Below are 17980 nucleotides of genomic sequence, written 5' to 3'. Positions count from 1 at the left end.
GTTTTATATCTTTATGTTTGAAGCCTGAAATGTGGCAAAAGGTCGCAAAGTTCAAGGGGGCCGAATACTTTCGCAAGGCACTGTAAGTATTCACACACCCGAGTCAATACTTCGTGGTGGCGATGACAGCTGTGAGTCTTTCTGGGTAAGTCTCGAAGAGCTTTCCACACCTGGACTGTGCAACATTTGCCCATTATTATTTTCAAAATTCTTCAAGCTCTGTCATATTGTTTGTTGAGCATTCCCAGTCAACCATTTTCAGGTCTTGCCATAGATTTTCAAGTAGATTTAAGTCAAAACTGTAACTCGGCTGCTCACGAACATTCTCTATCTTCTTGGTAAGCGACTCCAGTGTAGATGTGGCCTTGTGTTTTAGGTTATTGCCCTGATGAAAGGTGAAGTCATCTCCCAGTGTAGAAAGCAGACTGAACCAGGTTTTCCTCTAGGAATTTGCCTGTGCTTAGCTCCATTCTGTGTTTGAAATTCACTGCTCAACTGAAGGACCTTACAGATTATTGTATGTGTGGGGTAGAGATGAGGTAGTCAATCAAACATCACGTTAAACACTATTACTGCACACAGAGTCCATGCAATTTATTACATGACTTGTTAAACACATTTTTACTCCTGAACTTATTTAGGTTTGAAGAGGTTGAATACTTTTATTTCAGTTTTGAATTAATCTCAAAAAAACATAATTCCACTTTCACATGATGGGGTATTTGTGTATAGGCCAGTGATAAACTAATCTCAGCGTAATCCCTTTTCAATTCAGGCTGTAACAACAAAATGTGGAAAAGGTCAAGGGGTGTGAAAACCTTTCAGGCACTGTAGGCTCAAAACAATCTGACGTGATTGTGTGTCTGTGTGTACGTACGTACTTGTGGCAGAGCCCAGCAGATTTTTGGACCCCTTGTCCTCAGAGTGGAGGTACCCAGGAGGGTAGTCTGTAGGTAAGGGGAAAAAAATCTAAAGATTATTTAAATCAAATAAAATGTTATTGGTCACATACACATGGTAGGCAGATGTTATTGCAAGTGTAGTGAAATGCTTGTGCTTCTAGTTCCGACAGTGCAGGAATATCTAACAATTTCCAATAACTACCTAATACACACAAATCCAAGTAAAGGAATGGATTAAGAATATATACACATATACATATATGCATGAGCAATGACAGAGGAGCATAGGCAAAATGCAATAGATGGTATAAAATGCAGTATATACACTACCTTTCAAACGTTTGGGGTCACTTAGAAATGTCCCTGCTTTTGAAAGAAAAGCACATTTTTTGTCCATTAAAATAACATCAAATTGATCAGAAATACAGTCTCCACGTCAACAGTGAATAGGCGACTCCGGGATGCTGGCCTTCTAGGCAGAGTTCCTCTGTCCAGTGTCTGTGTTCTTTTGTCCATCTTAATCTTTTCTTTTTATTGGCCAGTCTGAGATATGGCTTTTTCTTTGAAACTCTGCCTAGAAGGCCAGTATCCATTATTTGCCTCTTCACTGTTGACGTTGAGGCTGGTGTTTTGCGGGTACTATTTAATGAAGCTGCCAGTTGAGGACTTGTGAGGTGTCAGTTTCTCAAACTAGACACACTAATGTACTTGTCCTCCTGCTCAGTTGTGCACCGGGGCCTCCCAATCCTTTATATTCTGGTAGAGCCAGTTTGCGCTGTTCTGTGAAGTGAGTAGTACACAGCGTTGTACAAGATTTTCAGTTTCTTGGCAATTTCTCGCAACAAGAAAAGACTGACGAGTTTCAGAAGAAAGTTATTTGTTTCTGGCCATTTTGAGCCTGTAATCAAACCCACAAATGTTGATGCTCCAGATACTCAACTAGTCTACAGGCCAATTTGATTGCTTCTTCAATCAGAACAACAGTTTTCAGCTGTGCTAACAACTGCAAAAGGGTTTTCTAATGATCAATTAGCCTTTTAAAGGGATCAACTTGGATTAGCTAACACAACGTGCCATTGGAACACAGGAGTGATGGTTGCCGATAATGGGCCTCTGTACGCCTATGTAGATATTCCATTAAAAATCAGCCGTTTCCAGCTACAATAGTCATTTACAAAATTAACAAAGTCTACACTATTTCAATGGACCCAAAAAATGTGCGTTTCTTTCAAAAACAAGGACATTTCTAAGTGACCCCAAACTTTTGAACTGTAGTGTACATGGGTGATCCAAGATATATAAACACGATTAAAGTGACTAGTGATCCATGTATTAAAGTAGCCAATGATTTCAAGTCTGTATGTAGGCAGCAGCCTCTCTGTGTTAGTGATTGCTGTCTAACAGTTGATGGCCTTGAGATCGAAGCTGTTTTTCAGTCTCTCGGTCCCTGCTTTGATGCACCTAATCAGGTACTTTATTGAGAACACAATCTCTTTCATAACCGATTATCAAACACAGTGTACCATCTCACCATAATCCTCATCAAGGTACTCCAGCCTCTCTGAGGGGTACTGAGAATCTGCAATCTCTTCATATTCCTCCACCATACTGGTACCAAACACCCTGTAAACACACACTGTTATAGAACACACACACAAACTAACATCTGGTTACATTTATCATATACAGCTGAAAGAGAGGAATTATGCTTAGGCTAACATGAAATTTGTCAGAAAACTGACAGGTGGGTTGACATGTTGCTGAGAGTACACTGTTCCCTATAGTATTCTCTAACTCAAACACCAGCCCTGAGGGGATGTGGGTTTGAGTGAGAGGTTCAACATCAGGGACATATCTGTACTGTAACTGCACATTCATATATACATCAACCCTTTAACCTTATCGACTGAGAGAATGTACACCTTAACATGTAGTTTATCTACAGAGTAGCAGCAGTTAAGTGGATGTGAACTTAGTTCCAGTTAAAAGGGGACAGAAAAGGGTGTTTTTCTTTTGTTTTCAGATCTTCAATCAAAACCTAATATTAGATCAAGGGAACCTGAATGAACAAATAACAATAACTACATACTTATTTAATTCATTTCTTAAACAATGTTAAGCAACACCCAATGCCCTGGTGTGAAAAAGTAATTGCCCCCTTACACTAACTGGTTGTGCCACCTTTGGCTACATTGACTCCAATCAAACACTTCCTGTAGTTGTTGATCAATCTCTCACGTCGCTGTGGAGGAATTCTGGCCCACTCTTCCATAAAGAGCTGCTGTAACAGCAACATGTGTTTTTTTTAACAATGAACTGCTTGTTTGAAGTCCTGCCACAACATGTCAAAATCGGGACTAGGTCTGGACTTTGCCTAGGCCATTCCCATGTAGACTTGATTGTGTGTTTTAGATCATTGTCTTGCTGCATGACATAGCTGCGTTTCAGCTTCAGCTCACAGACGGATGGCCTGACATTCTCCTGTAGAATTCTCTGATACAGATTAGAATTCATGGTTCCTTCTAATAAGGCAAGTCGTCTAGGTCCTGTTGCAACAAAGCATCGTCAAACATTACTACCAACACCATGCTTGACTCATCTGTCCATAGTACGTTATGGATCATCCAGAGTCTGGATGATCACCCAGGTGCTTTTTGGACTACATGGGTCCCATTATGCCTGGTGAAAACCAATCACTGCATTCCACAGTAAGAGCCTCATACCAACTATCAAACATGGTGGTAGTGTGATGCTTTGCTGCCTCAGGACCTGGATGACTTGCCTTAGCTTCTTTGGGATAGGGGGCAGCATTTTCACTTTTGGATGAATAGCGTGCCCAGAGTGAACTGCCTCCTACTCTGTCCCAGATGCTAATATATGCATATTATTATTAGTATTGGATAGAAAACACTCTGAAGTTTCTAAAACTGTTTGAATGACATCTGGGAGTATAACAGAACTCATATGGCAGGCAAAAACCTGAGAAAAAATCCAAACAGGAAGTGGGAAATCTGAGGTTTGTAGTTTTTGAACTCACCCCTATCGAATACACAGTGGGATATGGGTTATTTTGTACTTCCCAAGGCTTCCACTAGATGTCAACCGTCTTTAGAATGTTGTTTAAGGCTTCTCATGTGATGTGGGACCGGATGGGAGCTCTTTGAATCAGTGGTCTGCCTACAGCCTCATTCTCAGTCACGCGCTTTCACTTGAGAGGTAGCTGTCGTTTCATTGCTTTTCAACAGACAATGGAATTCTCCGGTTGGAACATTATTGAACATTTATGATAAAATCATCCTAAAGATAGAAACTTGTCAAACTAAGTATAGAATCTTCGATCTGTAATATAACTTTTTGAACGTTTCGTCCGAATGGACCAGATCACACATTTGGATTTGTTTACCAAATGCCCTAACAAAAGAAGCTATTGGACATAAATGATGGACATTATCGAACAAAATAAGCATTTACTGTGGAACTGCGATTCCTGGGAGTGCATTCTGATGGAGATCAAAGGTAAGTGAATATTCCGCTAGCGGAACCCCAGTCCGAGACCGGTTGATAGATGGAACCATGAATTCTGCTCTGTATCAGAGAATTCTACAGGAGAATGCAGTTCATGCGTGAAAACCCACAAATGTCACTGAGTTAAAGCAGTTCTGCATGCAAGATTGGGCCAAACTCCCTCCAAGCAATGGTAGACTGATCAACAACTACAGGAAGCATTTGGTTGCAGTCTTTGTAGCTATGTGGCACAACCAGTTAGAGTTTAAGGAGGCAAATCATTTTCCCACAGGGTAATTGGGTGCTGGATAACTGTTAATTAAATAAATAATATAAGCATACTTTTTGGGGGGTTATTTGTAACCTCAGGTTCCCTTTATCTAATATTAGGTTTCAGTTGAAGATCTGATCAAAGACATGCAAAAATAGAGAAGGGGGCAAATACTTTTTCATAGCACTGCATCTGTAAAAAGTGAAATGACAGTCTCTCTACCACTCCTTCCTTCCCTCCCTCTATACATCTCTAACCTGATGAGGCTGAGGGGACAGAAGTGTTCTGATCCAAAGTGGGAGATGAGCTCCACCTGGAGGGAAGGGGAGAGGAAGGGTTAAACCACTGGTAAAACACTCACACCAGGTTAATTAAACCACCCAGCAACACTAACATTCTAGTCATCCAATAACGTCTATACTAAATCAAATCAAAGGTGATGTCGTAGAACTTGCCAAGCTGACGATATGTTTTTATTAATGTGTGTTTTGTTTTAGTTGGTTTTGGTCATGCATTACAGTATCTGTGCACTGCCACCAAAGCTCCCCATTATGGTACATTATAGAACGCATCATTGCATATTTACAACCTCTAAAAGAGAAGAATGCTAACCTTTATGTACTTGATGAACATCTGATGCAAGAGGTCGAGACAGAGAGAGAGAGAGAGAGAGGGGAAAAGGAGAGAAATCAGGAAAAGGCTGATTCATGCCACAAGCAAGTCAAGCAACTGGTCCTTTTTTTGGCATTTTCGTAAAATGATTTCCTGACAACATAACAGTGTTGACTGAATGCTTGCTCTACAAGAGACTACAAGGATAAAGCAATAAAGGACAGGGTAAGGTATACGAAGCAAAATAAGGTACAAATAGCATTAAAAGGGAAATGTATTATACAGTGCATTCGGAAAGTTGTCAGACCCCTAGACTTTTCCCACATTTTGTTACATTACAGCCTTATTCTATAATGGATTAAATTGTTTTCCCCCCTCAATCTTCCCAGAATACCCCATAATGACAAAGAAAAACACATTTATAGAAATTTGGGAATTTATTAAAATAAAAAAACAGGTAGTATTCAGACACTTTACTCAGTACTTTGTTGAAGCACCTTTGGCAGAAATTACAGCCTTGAGTCTTAGGTATGACGCTACAATCTTGGTATACCTGTATTTGGGAGATCCTCCCATTATTCTCTGCAGATCCTCTCAAGCTCTGTCAGGTTGGATGGGGAGCGTTGCTGCACAGCTATTTTCAGTTCTCTTCAGAGATGTTAGATTGGGTTCAAGTCTGGGCTCTGACTGGGCCACTCAAGGACATTCAGAGACTTGTCTCGAAGCCTCTTCTGCATTGTCTTGGCTATGTGGGTCATTGTCCTGTTGGAAGGTGAATCTTCACCCCAGTCTGAGGTCCTGAGCACTCTGGAGCAGGTTTTCATGAAGGATCTCTCTGTACTTTGCACCCTTCATCTTTGCCTCGATCCTGACTAGCCTGCCAGTCCCAACCGCTGAAAAACATCCCCACAGCATGATACTGCCACCACCAAACTTCATCATAGTGATGGTGCCAGGTTTCCTCCAGACGTGACACTTGGCATTCAGACCAAAGAGTTTAGTCTTTGTTTCATCAGACCAGAGAATCTTGTTTCTGACAGTCTGTAGGTGCCTTTTGGCAAACTCTAAGCGGGCTGTTATGTGGTTTTTACTTTAGAGTGGTTCCGTCTGGCCACACCATAAAGGCCTGATTGGTGGAGTGCTGCAGTGATGGTTGTCCTTCTGGAAGGTTCTCCCATCTCCACAGGGAAACTCTAGAGCTCTGTCAGAGTGACCATCGGGTTCTTAGTCACCTCCCTGACCAAGGCCCTTCTCCCTCGATTGCACAGTTTGGCCGGACGGCCAGCTCTTGGAATAGTCTTGGTGGTTCCAAACATCATCCATTTAAGAATGATGGGGGCCACTTAGGGACCTTAGGGTCCTTCGACCTCATGGCTTGGTTTTTGCTCTGACATGTACCGTCAACTGTGGGATCTTATATAGACAGGTGTGTGCCTTTCTAAATCATGGCCAATCAATTGAATTTACTACAGGTGGACTCCAATCAAGTTGTAGAAACATCTCAAGGATGATCAATGGAAACAGGATTTCATCTGCGCTCAATTTTGAGTCTGAATAGTTATGTAAATAAGGTATGTTTTTTATTTGTAATAAATTTGCAAACATGTCTAAAAACCTGTTTTCGCTTTGTCATTATGGGGTATAATGTATAGATTGCTGAGGATTTATTTGTATTTAATCAATTTTAGAATAAGGCTGTAACATAACAAAATGTGGAAAAAGTAAAGGGTTCCGAATAGTTTCAGAATGCACTGTAAGTATTCATAGCAGTTACTTTAGAGGAGTAGGGAAGAGGTAGCCACACACACACAGACAACCTAGACAGACACACAGACAACCTAGACACACACACAGACAACCTAGACAGACACACAGACAACCTAGACAGACACACTGACAACCTAGACAGACACACAGACAACCTAGACAGACACACAGACAACCTAGACAGACACACAGACAACCTAGACAGACACACAGACAACCTAGACAGACACACACAACCTAGACAGACACACACAACCTAGACAGACACATATCAGGTTGATATCAGCTTCAGTTCTTCTTGAAACTAAATCAACTTTGGACCTATTCACACAGTAGTTTGTGAAATTACAATTCATCATTTGGTAACAGTGGCATATTCATATTAACCCAACAACACAAACAAATCTCCCCCAAAATATTATTTTAAACTACACACAGAATTAAATAAATAAATGCAATAACACTTAAAGCGTTAGATAAGAGAAGATGGCGAGGAGGAGCAGAGTTGAAAGACTACAATATAGTAGGCACTTTCCAATACTTCTTTACTGTATTTATTACATAGAAGTAGGGAGGAAAGGTAGCTGAAATACATCAACACCCTCAGAATATTTCCTTCCACATTTTCACCCTCACAATCACATATATGATGTGAGGTTTCAGTAGGGAGCCAGTCTCATGTTGATGACATAGGAAACCTATTGTGAAGTGATGAGGAATTTACCTGGGCTTAGAACATAGAATTCAAATGGTGTGTGTGTCTGCAGTTTGTCTGTGTATGGGTGTTTGCAGTGTGTGTGTGTGTGTGTGTGTGTGTAGGTGTGACTGTGTAAGTATGTACCTTGATGTATTTGGCGTAGAGCTGTTCATCCAATGGGAAGCTCTGGACAGTGCGCTCGTCACGGGCGTGGAACGTTCCCAACTTCAACCACTTGTTGGTGGGATACCTGAGAGAGAGCAAGAGAACGAGAGGGGTGGTCAGAGGGGCGTGTGTGTGTGTCCTGAGAGAAACAGGAAGGGTGTGCATGTACCTGTCGCTGATGGAGACCAGGAAGTCTTTAGGTGTGGAGGAGAAGAGTTCAAAGTTAGCGATGTCCAACTGTTTCACCTGGATGGGCTCACACAGCTCTATCACAAACCTAGAGAGAGAAAAGGGGAAGAGGAATATAGAGGTAGATGAGGAATGGTAATGTGAGATCATTTCTAGCTGCCTGCTCTCCCCTTGACCTCTGCCTGGGCAGATGGTTGGCAGTTGGGGTCACACGTGCTGAGGGGACAATGTGTGCGTGTGTGTTTCTGGAGGAAACAGCAAAGCAGAACACTGAGTAACCCATTGTCACGCTGCAGCTCCACAGAGAGCAGCCAGGACCAGGAGAGAGAGGTGGAATGTCTCCTGCATCAGCAAGTATAGACACGCCCCTCGAATGTGTGTGTGACTCACCAGATCTTGATGCTGCAGGGGTTCAGCATGTACAGGTCCATATTCTCCATGAGGATAGCAGATGTACTCTGGAAACCAGAGAGGATAGAGAGAACAAAATGGCAAATATGAGACACATAATGAGTCAATGGACGGATTCTTACGGTTCTAAGAACATAAAGACTTGTGTGTTACCTTGGCCTCTGTGTTAGCTGACAGTATCTTAGCGCCACACTCCACAGAAGCATAGTTGTTTTTAAAGTTCTTCTGTACCTTCTTCACAGGGGGGCTTCCACTTGAAGAGGTATGGAGGGACAGAGCTGAAGAAGACAGGGGGGTTAAGAGGTGTGTGTGTGGGTTGGTTCTTCTATCCTTGAGGGGACCTAAAATCCCCCAAAAGTCCCCACAAGGATAGTAAAAAAAAGGAAAATTCTCCCGTGGGGAAATTTCCCATGTCAACAAAGGCTATTTTAAGCTTCGGGGTTAAGTTTAGGGTTACTATTAGGGTTAGGGTAAAACCCTATTTATGCTCGATCCAAAAATGTGGTCGGAAACTTCATATGTGTGACGCAATTGCCGAGCTTCTGGAGGCATGCAGAGGCCAAATCAAGCTCCGTACCGCATTGCTGTGCTCCTCTCAAATGTTTTAACTATGTGGAGGGCTCCGTAAAACTCCACATTGACATGATTGGTTGACGGCAGGTGGGGATGCTATATCTTGTATAAACACAAACGCACTTCCTTGACAACAGCTCTGTTCAGCGCAATAAGGATGAAACCCTGACGTCTGTGGAGGCTGCATGGCAGTAAATGCTGTAAGGCCTCGTCAGAAGTCAGATTGACCATGCAGAGCCTTTAAGGGGTTAGTGGTTAGAGGTTTAGGAGTTAGGTTAGGGAAAATAGGATTTTAGGTCCCCACGAGGATAGAACAAAACGTGTGTGTGTGAGAAAGATGCAGTCCGGGACCTTAAACACTTCCAAATCCATAACATAGTGTACAAATTACAAAAAAATAAAAACATATGAAATGGATGACGTAGTACACAATTACCACCGTCACGCCATCTGTTTATAAATGTGTCTGTCTGGTCTGTGATGGTGACGCTGAGGACAGGAGATCTACACAAGGTCCAGTTTCTAGCTCAGCGGATAATAACACAATGGGTTAACTGACCCTGCCACGCTGTCTATGATCTAAGAGTGTGAGGGTACTGTACGCAATCTGGAAGTATTTTTGTGTGTGTGTGTGTGTGTGTGTGTGTGTGTGTTTGTGTGTGTGTGTGTGTGTGTGTGTGTGTGCAGTGCATGTGGCGTGCAGTTTGAGAGTGTGTGTGAACTCATGCATGTCTGTTGGTCTGTGTCCTTCTGCTCCAGTAGACCGGGCCATTCATGACGGTGGAGAAAGAGTGCTGCCTCAGAAGAGGAGGGTGAGAGGTTGACAACACACACACACATGGTCCAGTACCCATACTGCCCTCATTCAGAGGGAAGAGATTCAAGAATGAAAGGCAAGAGGGGAGAAACTATGAGGGATAGAGAGAAAGAATAGAGGGAAGGAGGAAGATGGAGGGAAGAGAGAAAGAGATCGAGTGAGTTGAAAGGAGGAAAGACATTTGTGAGGTCTCTGAAAAATGACTGTTGCGACCATCATGCCTTCTTCATGGTCACTGAGCCTCTCCTGAACATGATATTAATGATGGGAACTGTGTCCCTGTGTGTTTCTTACTCTTCTCTTTCTCCACCTCCATTACTTGTTTCTTCCACTCGTCGAAGGTTGGGATGTCCTCCTTACTGGGCACTGAGGGGTCCGTCTCAATAGCGCTGGCATCACTGGCATCCACTGCCTGATCCACTGCCTTGACAGGTATAGAGACACACGTCATACAGACACGTCATACAGACACGTCATACAGACACGTCATACAGACACGTCATACAGACACGTCATACAGACACGTCATACAGACACGTCATACAGACACGTCCAGTGAGCTGTAATTTATATATTACACAATCACTTGATAAGACCCCAGAACGGTCGACAAAGCCACCAAATGGCAAAGCATGTTCATTAACACACAGATACGGGCTCTGTACCAATACTGGACAGGGCTTTTAATTCATCACCATCTACAAACAAAGGCTGACCCTCTTCTTCTCTAATTCCCACCCTCTTCTTCCATTCTCTCGCTCACTCCCTCCCTTCCATCCCTCCTCCCAGTAACAGAAAGGCAGAGGGAGCAGAGGGTTCATTTACTGAATGAAGGATTTAGCAGGATTGGCTGCCAAGCTGTGTGTAGCTCCTCCCCCCAATGCTCACACGTAAACCTCTACACTCACATTACATTTACAGTCAGTGGCATAAATAACGGTCTACTCTCTAACACTGAGGAATAGGTTGTAGGACTCTCTCTCACCTGCTGGTCTTGGTCGGTGTCTTGGTGCCTGTGGGAGGTGTTTCCCCCCAGGTCCAGCTCTGGTAGACCTTGGTCCTGGTCTGGGTCCTCTGGGCTGACAGATGCTTGGACATCAGAATCAGAACCAGCCTGAATTTGATCCTGCTCTGACTGGCTCTCCACTAGGTCAGCATCACCACTATGGGGGAGAGAAGGCGAGTGGAGGACAGAAGAGCGGGTTAGAGGGGATGAAAGGAGAAACAATCTGGATCCACAGTATTTTATTTCAATAACATTCCTACCGTGTATAAAGGGGCATTTTAATTTTTTAAATTATAATTACATGAAAAACTCGACAACAAAAAAACTATTTCAGTTAAATAGCAATGTACATCAGAGGTTGACTAGTGACACCACCTCTTACGATACGATAAATACTTTATACCAAAGAGGAAGCTGTCGTGGACCCATAATTCTGCTATATTAACAGAAATAACATCTCATATACATCATACGTACAATACACATTTCTCATTTTAGTCATTGAGCAGTGCAGTCATCTTAAGATAGATAGTGGGACAACCACATAGAGTTAGTAAGCTACTTTATTGAAGAAAAATGTACTCTCAGCAAAGTCAGAGCTAGTAAAGGGGAAAAGAGTCAAGTGTTCATTCACTAAAGGCTTTTTGAGGAGAGGGTGCAAGGGGATTATTTAAGGTATTCTTTGAAGAGGTAGTGTTTCAGATGTTTTCAGAAGATGGGCAGGCACTCTGCTGTCCTAGCTTCAGGGAGACACTGTTTCCAACATTGGGGTGCCAGGACAGAGAAGAGCTTGTACTGGGTTGAGTGTGAGCTGCCCTCCTGTAGGGGTGGGAGGGCCAAGAGACCAGAGGTGGCAGAACGGAGTGCTCGGGTTGGGGTGTAGGGTTTGAGCAGAGCCTGATGGTAGGGAGGTGCAGTTCCCCTTGCTGCTCTGTAGGTAAGTACCATGGTCTTGTAGTGGATGTGAGCTTCTACTGGAAGCCAGTGGAGTGTGAGGAAGGAGCGGGGTGACATGGGAGGAGCAGGGTGACATGGGAGGAGCAGGGTGACATGGGAGAACTTGGGAAGGTAGAACACCAGGCGGGCTGCAGTCTTCTTGATACGTTGCATGGTTTTGATGGCACAATCGGGGACCCTGTATGAGGAAGGGTTGTACTCTACGGATGTTGTAGAGCATGAACCTGCAGGAGCGGGTCATTGCTTTGATGAGGACACCGTGGAGTTGTCAAAAGTGATGGAGAGTTCTTGGAGCAGGCAGCCCTTCCCCGGGAGGAAGAGCAGCTACGTCTTTTCAAGGTGGAGCTTAGGGTGGTGGACCGACATCCAAGCGGAGATAACTGCCAGGCTTGCAGAGATGCATGTTGCCTTCTGGGTGTCAGAAGGGGGAAGCCGAAAAGTAGGTGAGTGTCATCCGCATAGCAATGATAGGAGAGACCATGTGAGGATATGACAGAGCCGAGGGACTTGGTGTAGAGAGAGAAGAGGAAAGGACCAAGAGAGCTGGGGGACACCAGTAGTGAGGAGACTGGTGCAGACACAGATCCTCTCCATGTCACCTGGTAGGAGCAACCTGCCCGGTAGGATGCAATTCAAGAGTGTGCAGAGCCTGAAACACCTAGCCCTGAGGGTGGAGAGGAGGATCTGATGGTTCACAGTGTCGAAGGCAGGAGATCTAGGAGGACGAGAACAACCGTAAGGCTCTCCAGAGGGTAGGGAGGTCTGCACAACGCATCACCGGGGGCAAACTACCTGCCCTCCAGGACACCTACACCACCCGATGCTACAGGAAGGCCATAAAGATCATCAAGGACATCAACCACCCGAGCCGCTGCCTGTTCACCCCGCTGTCATCCAGAAGGCGAGGTCAGTACAGGTGCATCAAAGCTGGGACCGAGAGACTGAAAAACAGCTTCTATCTCAAGGCCATCAGACTGTTAAACAGCCACCACTAACATTGAGTGGCTACTGCCAACACACTGTCAATGACACTGACTCTACTCCAGCCACTTTAATAATGGGAATTGATGGGAAATGATGTAAATATATCACTAGCCACTTTAAACAATGCTACCTTATATAATGTTACTTACCCTACATTATTCATCTCATATGCATACGTAGATACTGTACTCTATATCATCGACTGCATCCTTATGTAATACATGTATCACTAGCCACTTTAACTATGCCACTTGGTTTACATACTCATCTCATATGTATATACTGTACTCGATATCACCTACTGTATCTTGCCTATGCTGCTCTGTACCATCACTCATTCATATATCCTTATGTACATATTCTTTATCCCCTTACACTGTGTATAAGACAGTAGTTTTTTGGAATTGTTAGTAAGATTACTTGTTCGTTATTACTGCATTGTCGGAACTAGAAGCACAAGCATTTCGCTACACTCGCATTAACATCTGCTAACCATGTGTATGTGACAAATAAAATTTGATTTGATTTGAGAGAGTCAGCTTTGGCAGTGAGGAGAGCCTTTGTCACAGAGAAGAGCAGTCTCGGTTGAGTGACCCGTCTTGAAGCTGGTTAGGGTCAAGAAGATCATTTTGAGAGAGATAGTGAAAGAGAATCATGAAGTGATACCGGTCTGTAGGATTTGATGTTAAAGTGTGTTTGTTTCTTGAGGAGGGAAGCGACTCAGGCCATTTTGAAGTCAGGGAAATGCAGCCAGTGGTCAGGGATGAGTTGACGAGGGAAGTGAGGAATGGGAGAAGGTCTCCAGAGATGGTCTGGAGAAGGGGATGGGGTTGAGTAGGAACGTTGCCGGGTGGCCGGACCTCACTAATCACAAGATTTCCTCTGCAGAGAGAGGGGAGAATGTGATCAAGGCGTAGGGGAGTGGGACCAGTGGACTTAATAAGCTGAGTGAATGAGCAGCAAATGTCGTCAACCTTTTCAAAGTGGTTGACAAAGTCATCCGCAGAGAGGGAGGAGGGAGGGGGATTAAGGAGGGAGGAGAAGGCAGAAGCTTGACATTTAGAGTGATAGAAAGTGGCTTTAGCAGTAGACAGGAGAAGAGAAGGTAGAGAGGAGGGAGTGAAAGGACAATAGGTCCTCCGAAAGTTTTCACTCAGCTGGCCACAGCCCTGTAAGCTCGCAATGAGTTACTCAGCCACGGAGCAGGAGGGGAGAGCATGGCGGGGGGAAAAGAGGACAATACAAGTTATAAGAAGCAGAAAGGGAGGATAGTAGGGTCAAAGAGGCAGAGTCAGGAGACAGGAGGGAGAAGGAATTATCAGAAGGGAGAGATGATAGGAGAGAAGAGGAGAGAGCCCCTACCATCTGGGTAGGGGCTGAGTGGTTAAGGTTGGAGGAAAGGGAGACAGAAAAGGAAACAGTGTAGTGATCAGAGACCTGGAGAGGTTACAGTGACATTAGAAGGAAAGCAGCCTCTAATAAAGATGAGGTCAAGCGTATTGCCTGCCTTGTGAGTAAGAGGGGACTGGGAAAGTGTGAGGTCAAAACAGGCAAGAAGGGGAATGAAAGAGTTGTAAAGAAGTGAATCAAAGGCAGACGTCAGGAGGTTGAAGTCACGAAGAGCGGTGAGCCATCGTCGGGCAATGAGCTTGTCAAGGTGTCAAACTCATTGAAGAACTCCCTAACGGCACCTGGCAGGTGATAGATGACAATGTTAAGCTTGAGTGGACAAGTGACAGTGACAGCATGGAATTCAAATGAGGAGATGGACAGGTGAGTGAGGGAGAAAATAGCCCTGTGCCACCACCGCGACGACCAGATGCTCTTGGACTATGAGAGAAAACGTAGTCAGATGGAGAGCAGCTGGAGTAGCAGTGTTCTCTGGGGTAATCCATGTATTCGTCTGGGTCTTCGTCAGGGCAGCATAGGCTGAGATGAACTTGGAAGTTCCAAAACGCTGCCGGAGACCAGGAATTCCACATGGTTCTCGCAGGGTACACTAAATGAGTTGGGTTGCAGCCAAGGTTTGGGGAGCGTCTTTAAAGCCTACATGGAGAGGAGCGAACTGAGAGAACACACACATAGTTGCCAAAGCTACAAAAGAGCTAAATTAGATCTGAAAAGTAACTAGGGAAGATATTCAAGTGAGCGAGTGATATGGACCCTTCCTGCCCCTTAATCCTGGTTGATGTGTCAATAACTATCTTCAAGTTATGAGCAGTCAGCAGTTCACACACACCAAGTGGGCTATTAGGAAGACCGGGAGCACTTGAAGTAGGTGGCCCTAGCTAGCAAAAAGAAAGTACTAGACAATTATAGTCCTCACTCCTGGAGATATCAGGAGTCACCTAGCTATAGAATGAAGCAGTATTACCTGGCTGGGGCTGGAGCAGGGGTGTAAGAGGTAGAGGTAGGTGTGTGTTGGGGGTCTTCTGTGGCCGGGGCTGGGCTGGGATCTGCCAGGGCATCACTGCGGGTCTCGGCCGGGGCGTCTATGGAGGCTTGGTCCTGGGCTAGGTCATCGCTGGGCGATGGGGTGGAGGAGGGTGGAGTTGCCTGGTCCTGGAGGGGAGGGAGTTGTGTATCGGGCTCTGGGTGGGTGTGTGTGTGAGGCTGTGTCATTTGTGTGCTTGGCTCAGCAGCAGCAGCGGGGGGTTCAGGATCAGCATGTGGTTCTGGGGCTGACCAGACCTCTACCATTACAGGCTCCTCCTGATTCACAGTCTGGAAAACACACACATCAGTTCAATTCGCTCCGTCGATGTGTGTGTGTGTGTGTGGTGTGTGTGTGTGTGTGTGTGTGTGTGTGTGTGTGTGTGTGTGTGTGTGTGTGTGTGTGTGTGTGTGTGTGTGTGTGTGTGTGTGTGTGTGTGTGTGTGTGTGTGCGCGCCTGTTACCTGTTCAGTGTTGTGTGTGTTGGGCTCCTCTAGTGCAGCCCTCTCTGTCTCCAGTCCCACGTCGTAGGAGGAGTGTGTGTGTGTCCTCGGCGACTCCATCTGGGGAACAGGCCCACGCGCCGTTAGAACATGGCGCACACACAGACACACTTCGAATAGGAAGTTTTAATTCTACAGACATTATGGTAAACTGAAGTAGGCTAGCCTCTTCCGCCAGAAGACATGACAGAATGATAGAAGAACACCAAAAAACAGGAGAATGAGTGAGTGTCTCAGGCTGAGAAACAGTTCTTTGTTAGACTGAGGGACAGAACAAAAGGCTATAAGGGACTGACAGCACGGCTCCGACAGTACAGGCAGGCCTGTTTGCCATGTGTACATTGACAGTATGCCAGCATGCAGCAGGCTTGTACTTACATGCCCGGAGGACAAAATATGTGTTGACATAGCAGCCCCCCACCCATCTCCCTCAGGCCCCCAGTTCAGAGTTGTGTGTGAATATGGGCTGAGACATTTTAAGAGGGATTAGTCTTTATTTGGCTAATACAGTCAAAACAAAGTCTGAGTGAGGCCTAGTGGGGTCTGGGGGAAAGCTGAGTGAACTGTGGCCTGCCCCTGGTCTGACTTGGCCAGGGCATAGATACATTACCTTTATCATAGTGTCTGGGCAAGCAGACCTGCTCTCAGCCTAGGGGCCAGAAATAGGGGCTGGGAGGAGGTCTAGTCAACAATCTAATGCACAACAACCACCAATGTTAAGTATTGCATAACTCTTCAGCCAAATACCACCCCCACTCACCTCTAGCCAGAGGTCAGGAACACATACACACAAACACCTCTCCTCCACTTCCCAGGCCAAATCCCAAACTCATTACGGCCTTACCTCCTCTGTCTTTCACCGGAGGTCAAGCATGACCCCACATATAGGACTACACAACCCTCTCCACCTCCCTTAACATATTCACACTCATGGCTTTGTTGAACTGGTAGGTCAGAGGAAAATAAACGCTTTAGGTGGGTCACCGTGCAAACAATTAGTTAACTCAGGTCTGATCATGATCCTTTCTGGCTGAAACCCCATAGTAAGTAACTGATTCTAGGTGTCGTAGTGGATTATTAGCCTGGTGGTCCAGTCCGTTTGTGCTTTAGACAACTCCTCACCTTGAGGTCCGTCCTGTGGTACTGCGCATGCTCATGGTCGTGAAGATGCTCTGGGGGGCTGCTGTCTCCACTAGACACACCTGGACCTGACGAGTTGTGCTCTGAACAACACACATGACTTCTGGGGTACCTGGAAGACAGAGACAGGCTCAGTAACACACAATGAACAATACAGCTGGGGTACCAACGCTGTCGTGCGTGGAAAAATAATTATGCATGCATCCAGCACCAGTCAAAAGTTTGGACACTTACTCATTCCAGGGTTTTTCTTTATTTTTACTATTTTCTACATTATAGAATAATAGTGAAGACATCAGAACTATTAAATAACACAGAAGGAATAGTGTAGTAACCAAATTTTTAAAAGTGTAGCCACCCTTGATGACAGCTTTACAAAGTCCCCCACCCCCATGCAAATTTAGCCACCGCTGCCTTACAGGAACAGGACTGGGCTTGCTGAACACTGAACCAAACTACTGTAGAACTGCCCTGCCAATGCCATCTCTACCTTACAGGAACAGGACTGGGCTTGCTGAACACTGAACCAAACTACTGTAGAACTGCCCTGCCAATGCCATCTCTACCTTACAGGAACAGGACTGGGCTTGCTGAACACTGAACCAAACTACTGTAGAACTGCCCTGCCAATGCCATCCCTGCCACCGCTGCCTTACAGGAACAGGACTGGGCTTGCTGAACACTGAACCAAACTACTGTAGAACTGCCCTGCCAATGCCATCCCTGCCACTGGATTCCTTTTGGTCTTAGTACTAGAGAGAAAGTCTGGAAAGGTCTAATATTACATAAGAGCACAACATCGAGAAAAACAGGTCAACAAAAAGAGAAGTAGTTTTTTTTGTGTTTATCTGATCAGAGGGGTAAAGGCCGAGGTGATGTGGCAGGAAAGGGAGGGAGGGTCCCTGGGGTGTGTGTGTGTGTGTGTGTGTGTGTGTGTGTGTGTGTGTATGTATGTATTAGGGCTCAATGAGCGTGGGGCCTGCCTGAACATGTCCACAATGTTCAGCTTCACACACACTTTAATTAAATGGTTTTTACACAATGTACTT

General features: G+C 45.0%; 1 protein-coding gene across 5 annotated transcripts in view; it reads right to left on the bottom strand.

The window, feature by feature from the left end:
* Window positions 1-17980, bottom strand: part of LOC109902687 (SUN domain-containing ossification factor) — a 110528-nt gene that overhangs the window by 45284 nt on the left and 47264 nt on the right. For 4 of the 5 annotated variants that reach the window (XM_031785915.1, XM_020499268.2, XM_031785916.1 and 1 more), the window contains exons 2-14: window positions 16914-17043; window positions 15753-15851; window positions 15230-15579; window positions 10894-11071; window positions 10203-10332; window positions 8672-8796; window positions 8498-8565; window positions 8088-8195; window positions 7898-8003; window positions 5290-5310; window positions 4935-4990; window positions 2434-2525; window positions 882-947 (exon numbers count right to left, since the gene is read on the bottom strand). In XM_031785915.1, coding sequence (XP_031641775.1) covers window positions 882-947; window positions 2434-2525; window positions 4935-4990; window positions 5290-5310; window positions 7898-8003; window positions 8088-8195; window positions 8498-8565; window positions 8672-8796; window positions 10203-10332; window positions 10894-11071; window positions 15230-15579; window positions 15753-15851; window positions 16914-17043 — 1529 coding nt within the window. The remainder of the gene's footprint in view (window positions 1-881; window positions 948-2433; window positions 2526-4934; window positions 4991-5289; window positions 5311-7897; window positions 8004-8087; window positions 8196-8497; window positions 8566-8671; window positions 8797-10202; window positions 10333-10893; window positions 11072-15229; window positions 15580-15752; window positions 15852-16913; window positions 17044-17980) is intronic. The other variant, XM_031785914.1, reaches the window with a different exon arrangement.

Source organism: Oncorhynchus kisutch, linkage group LG13 (assembly GCF_002021735.2).
Source record: "Oncorhynchus kisutch isolate 150728-3 linkage group LG13, Okis_V2, whole genome shotgun sequence".
Taxonomy (NCBI): domain Eukaryota; kingdom Metazoa; phylum Chordata; class Actinopteri; order Salmoniformes; family Salmonidae; genus Oncorhynchus; species Oncorhynchus kisutch.
The sequence above is the reverse complement of the archived record's forward strand: the minus strand, read 5'-3'. Positions and strand labels throughout refer to the sequence as shown.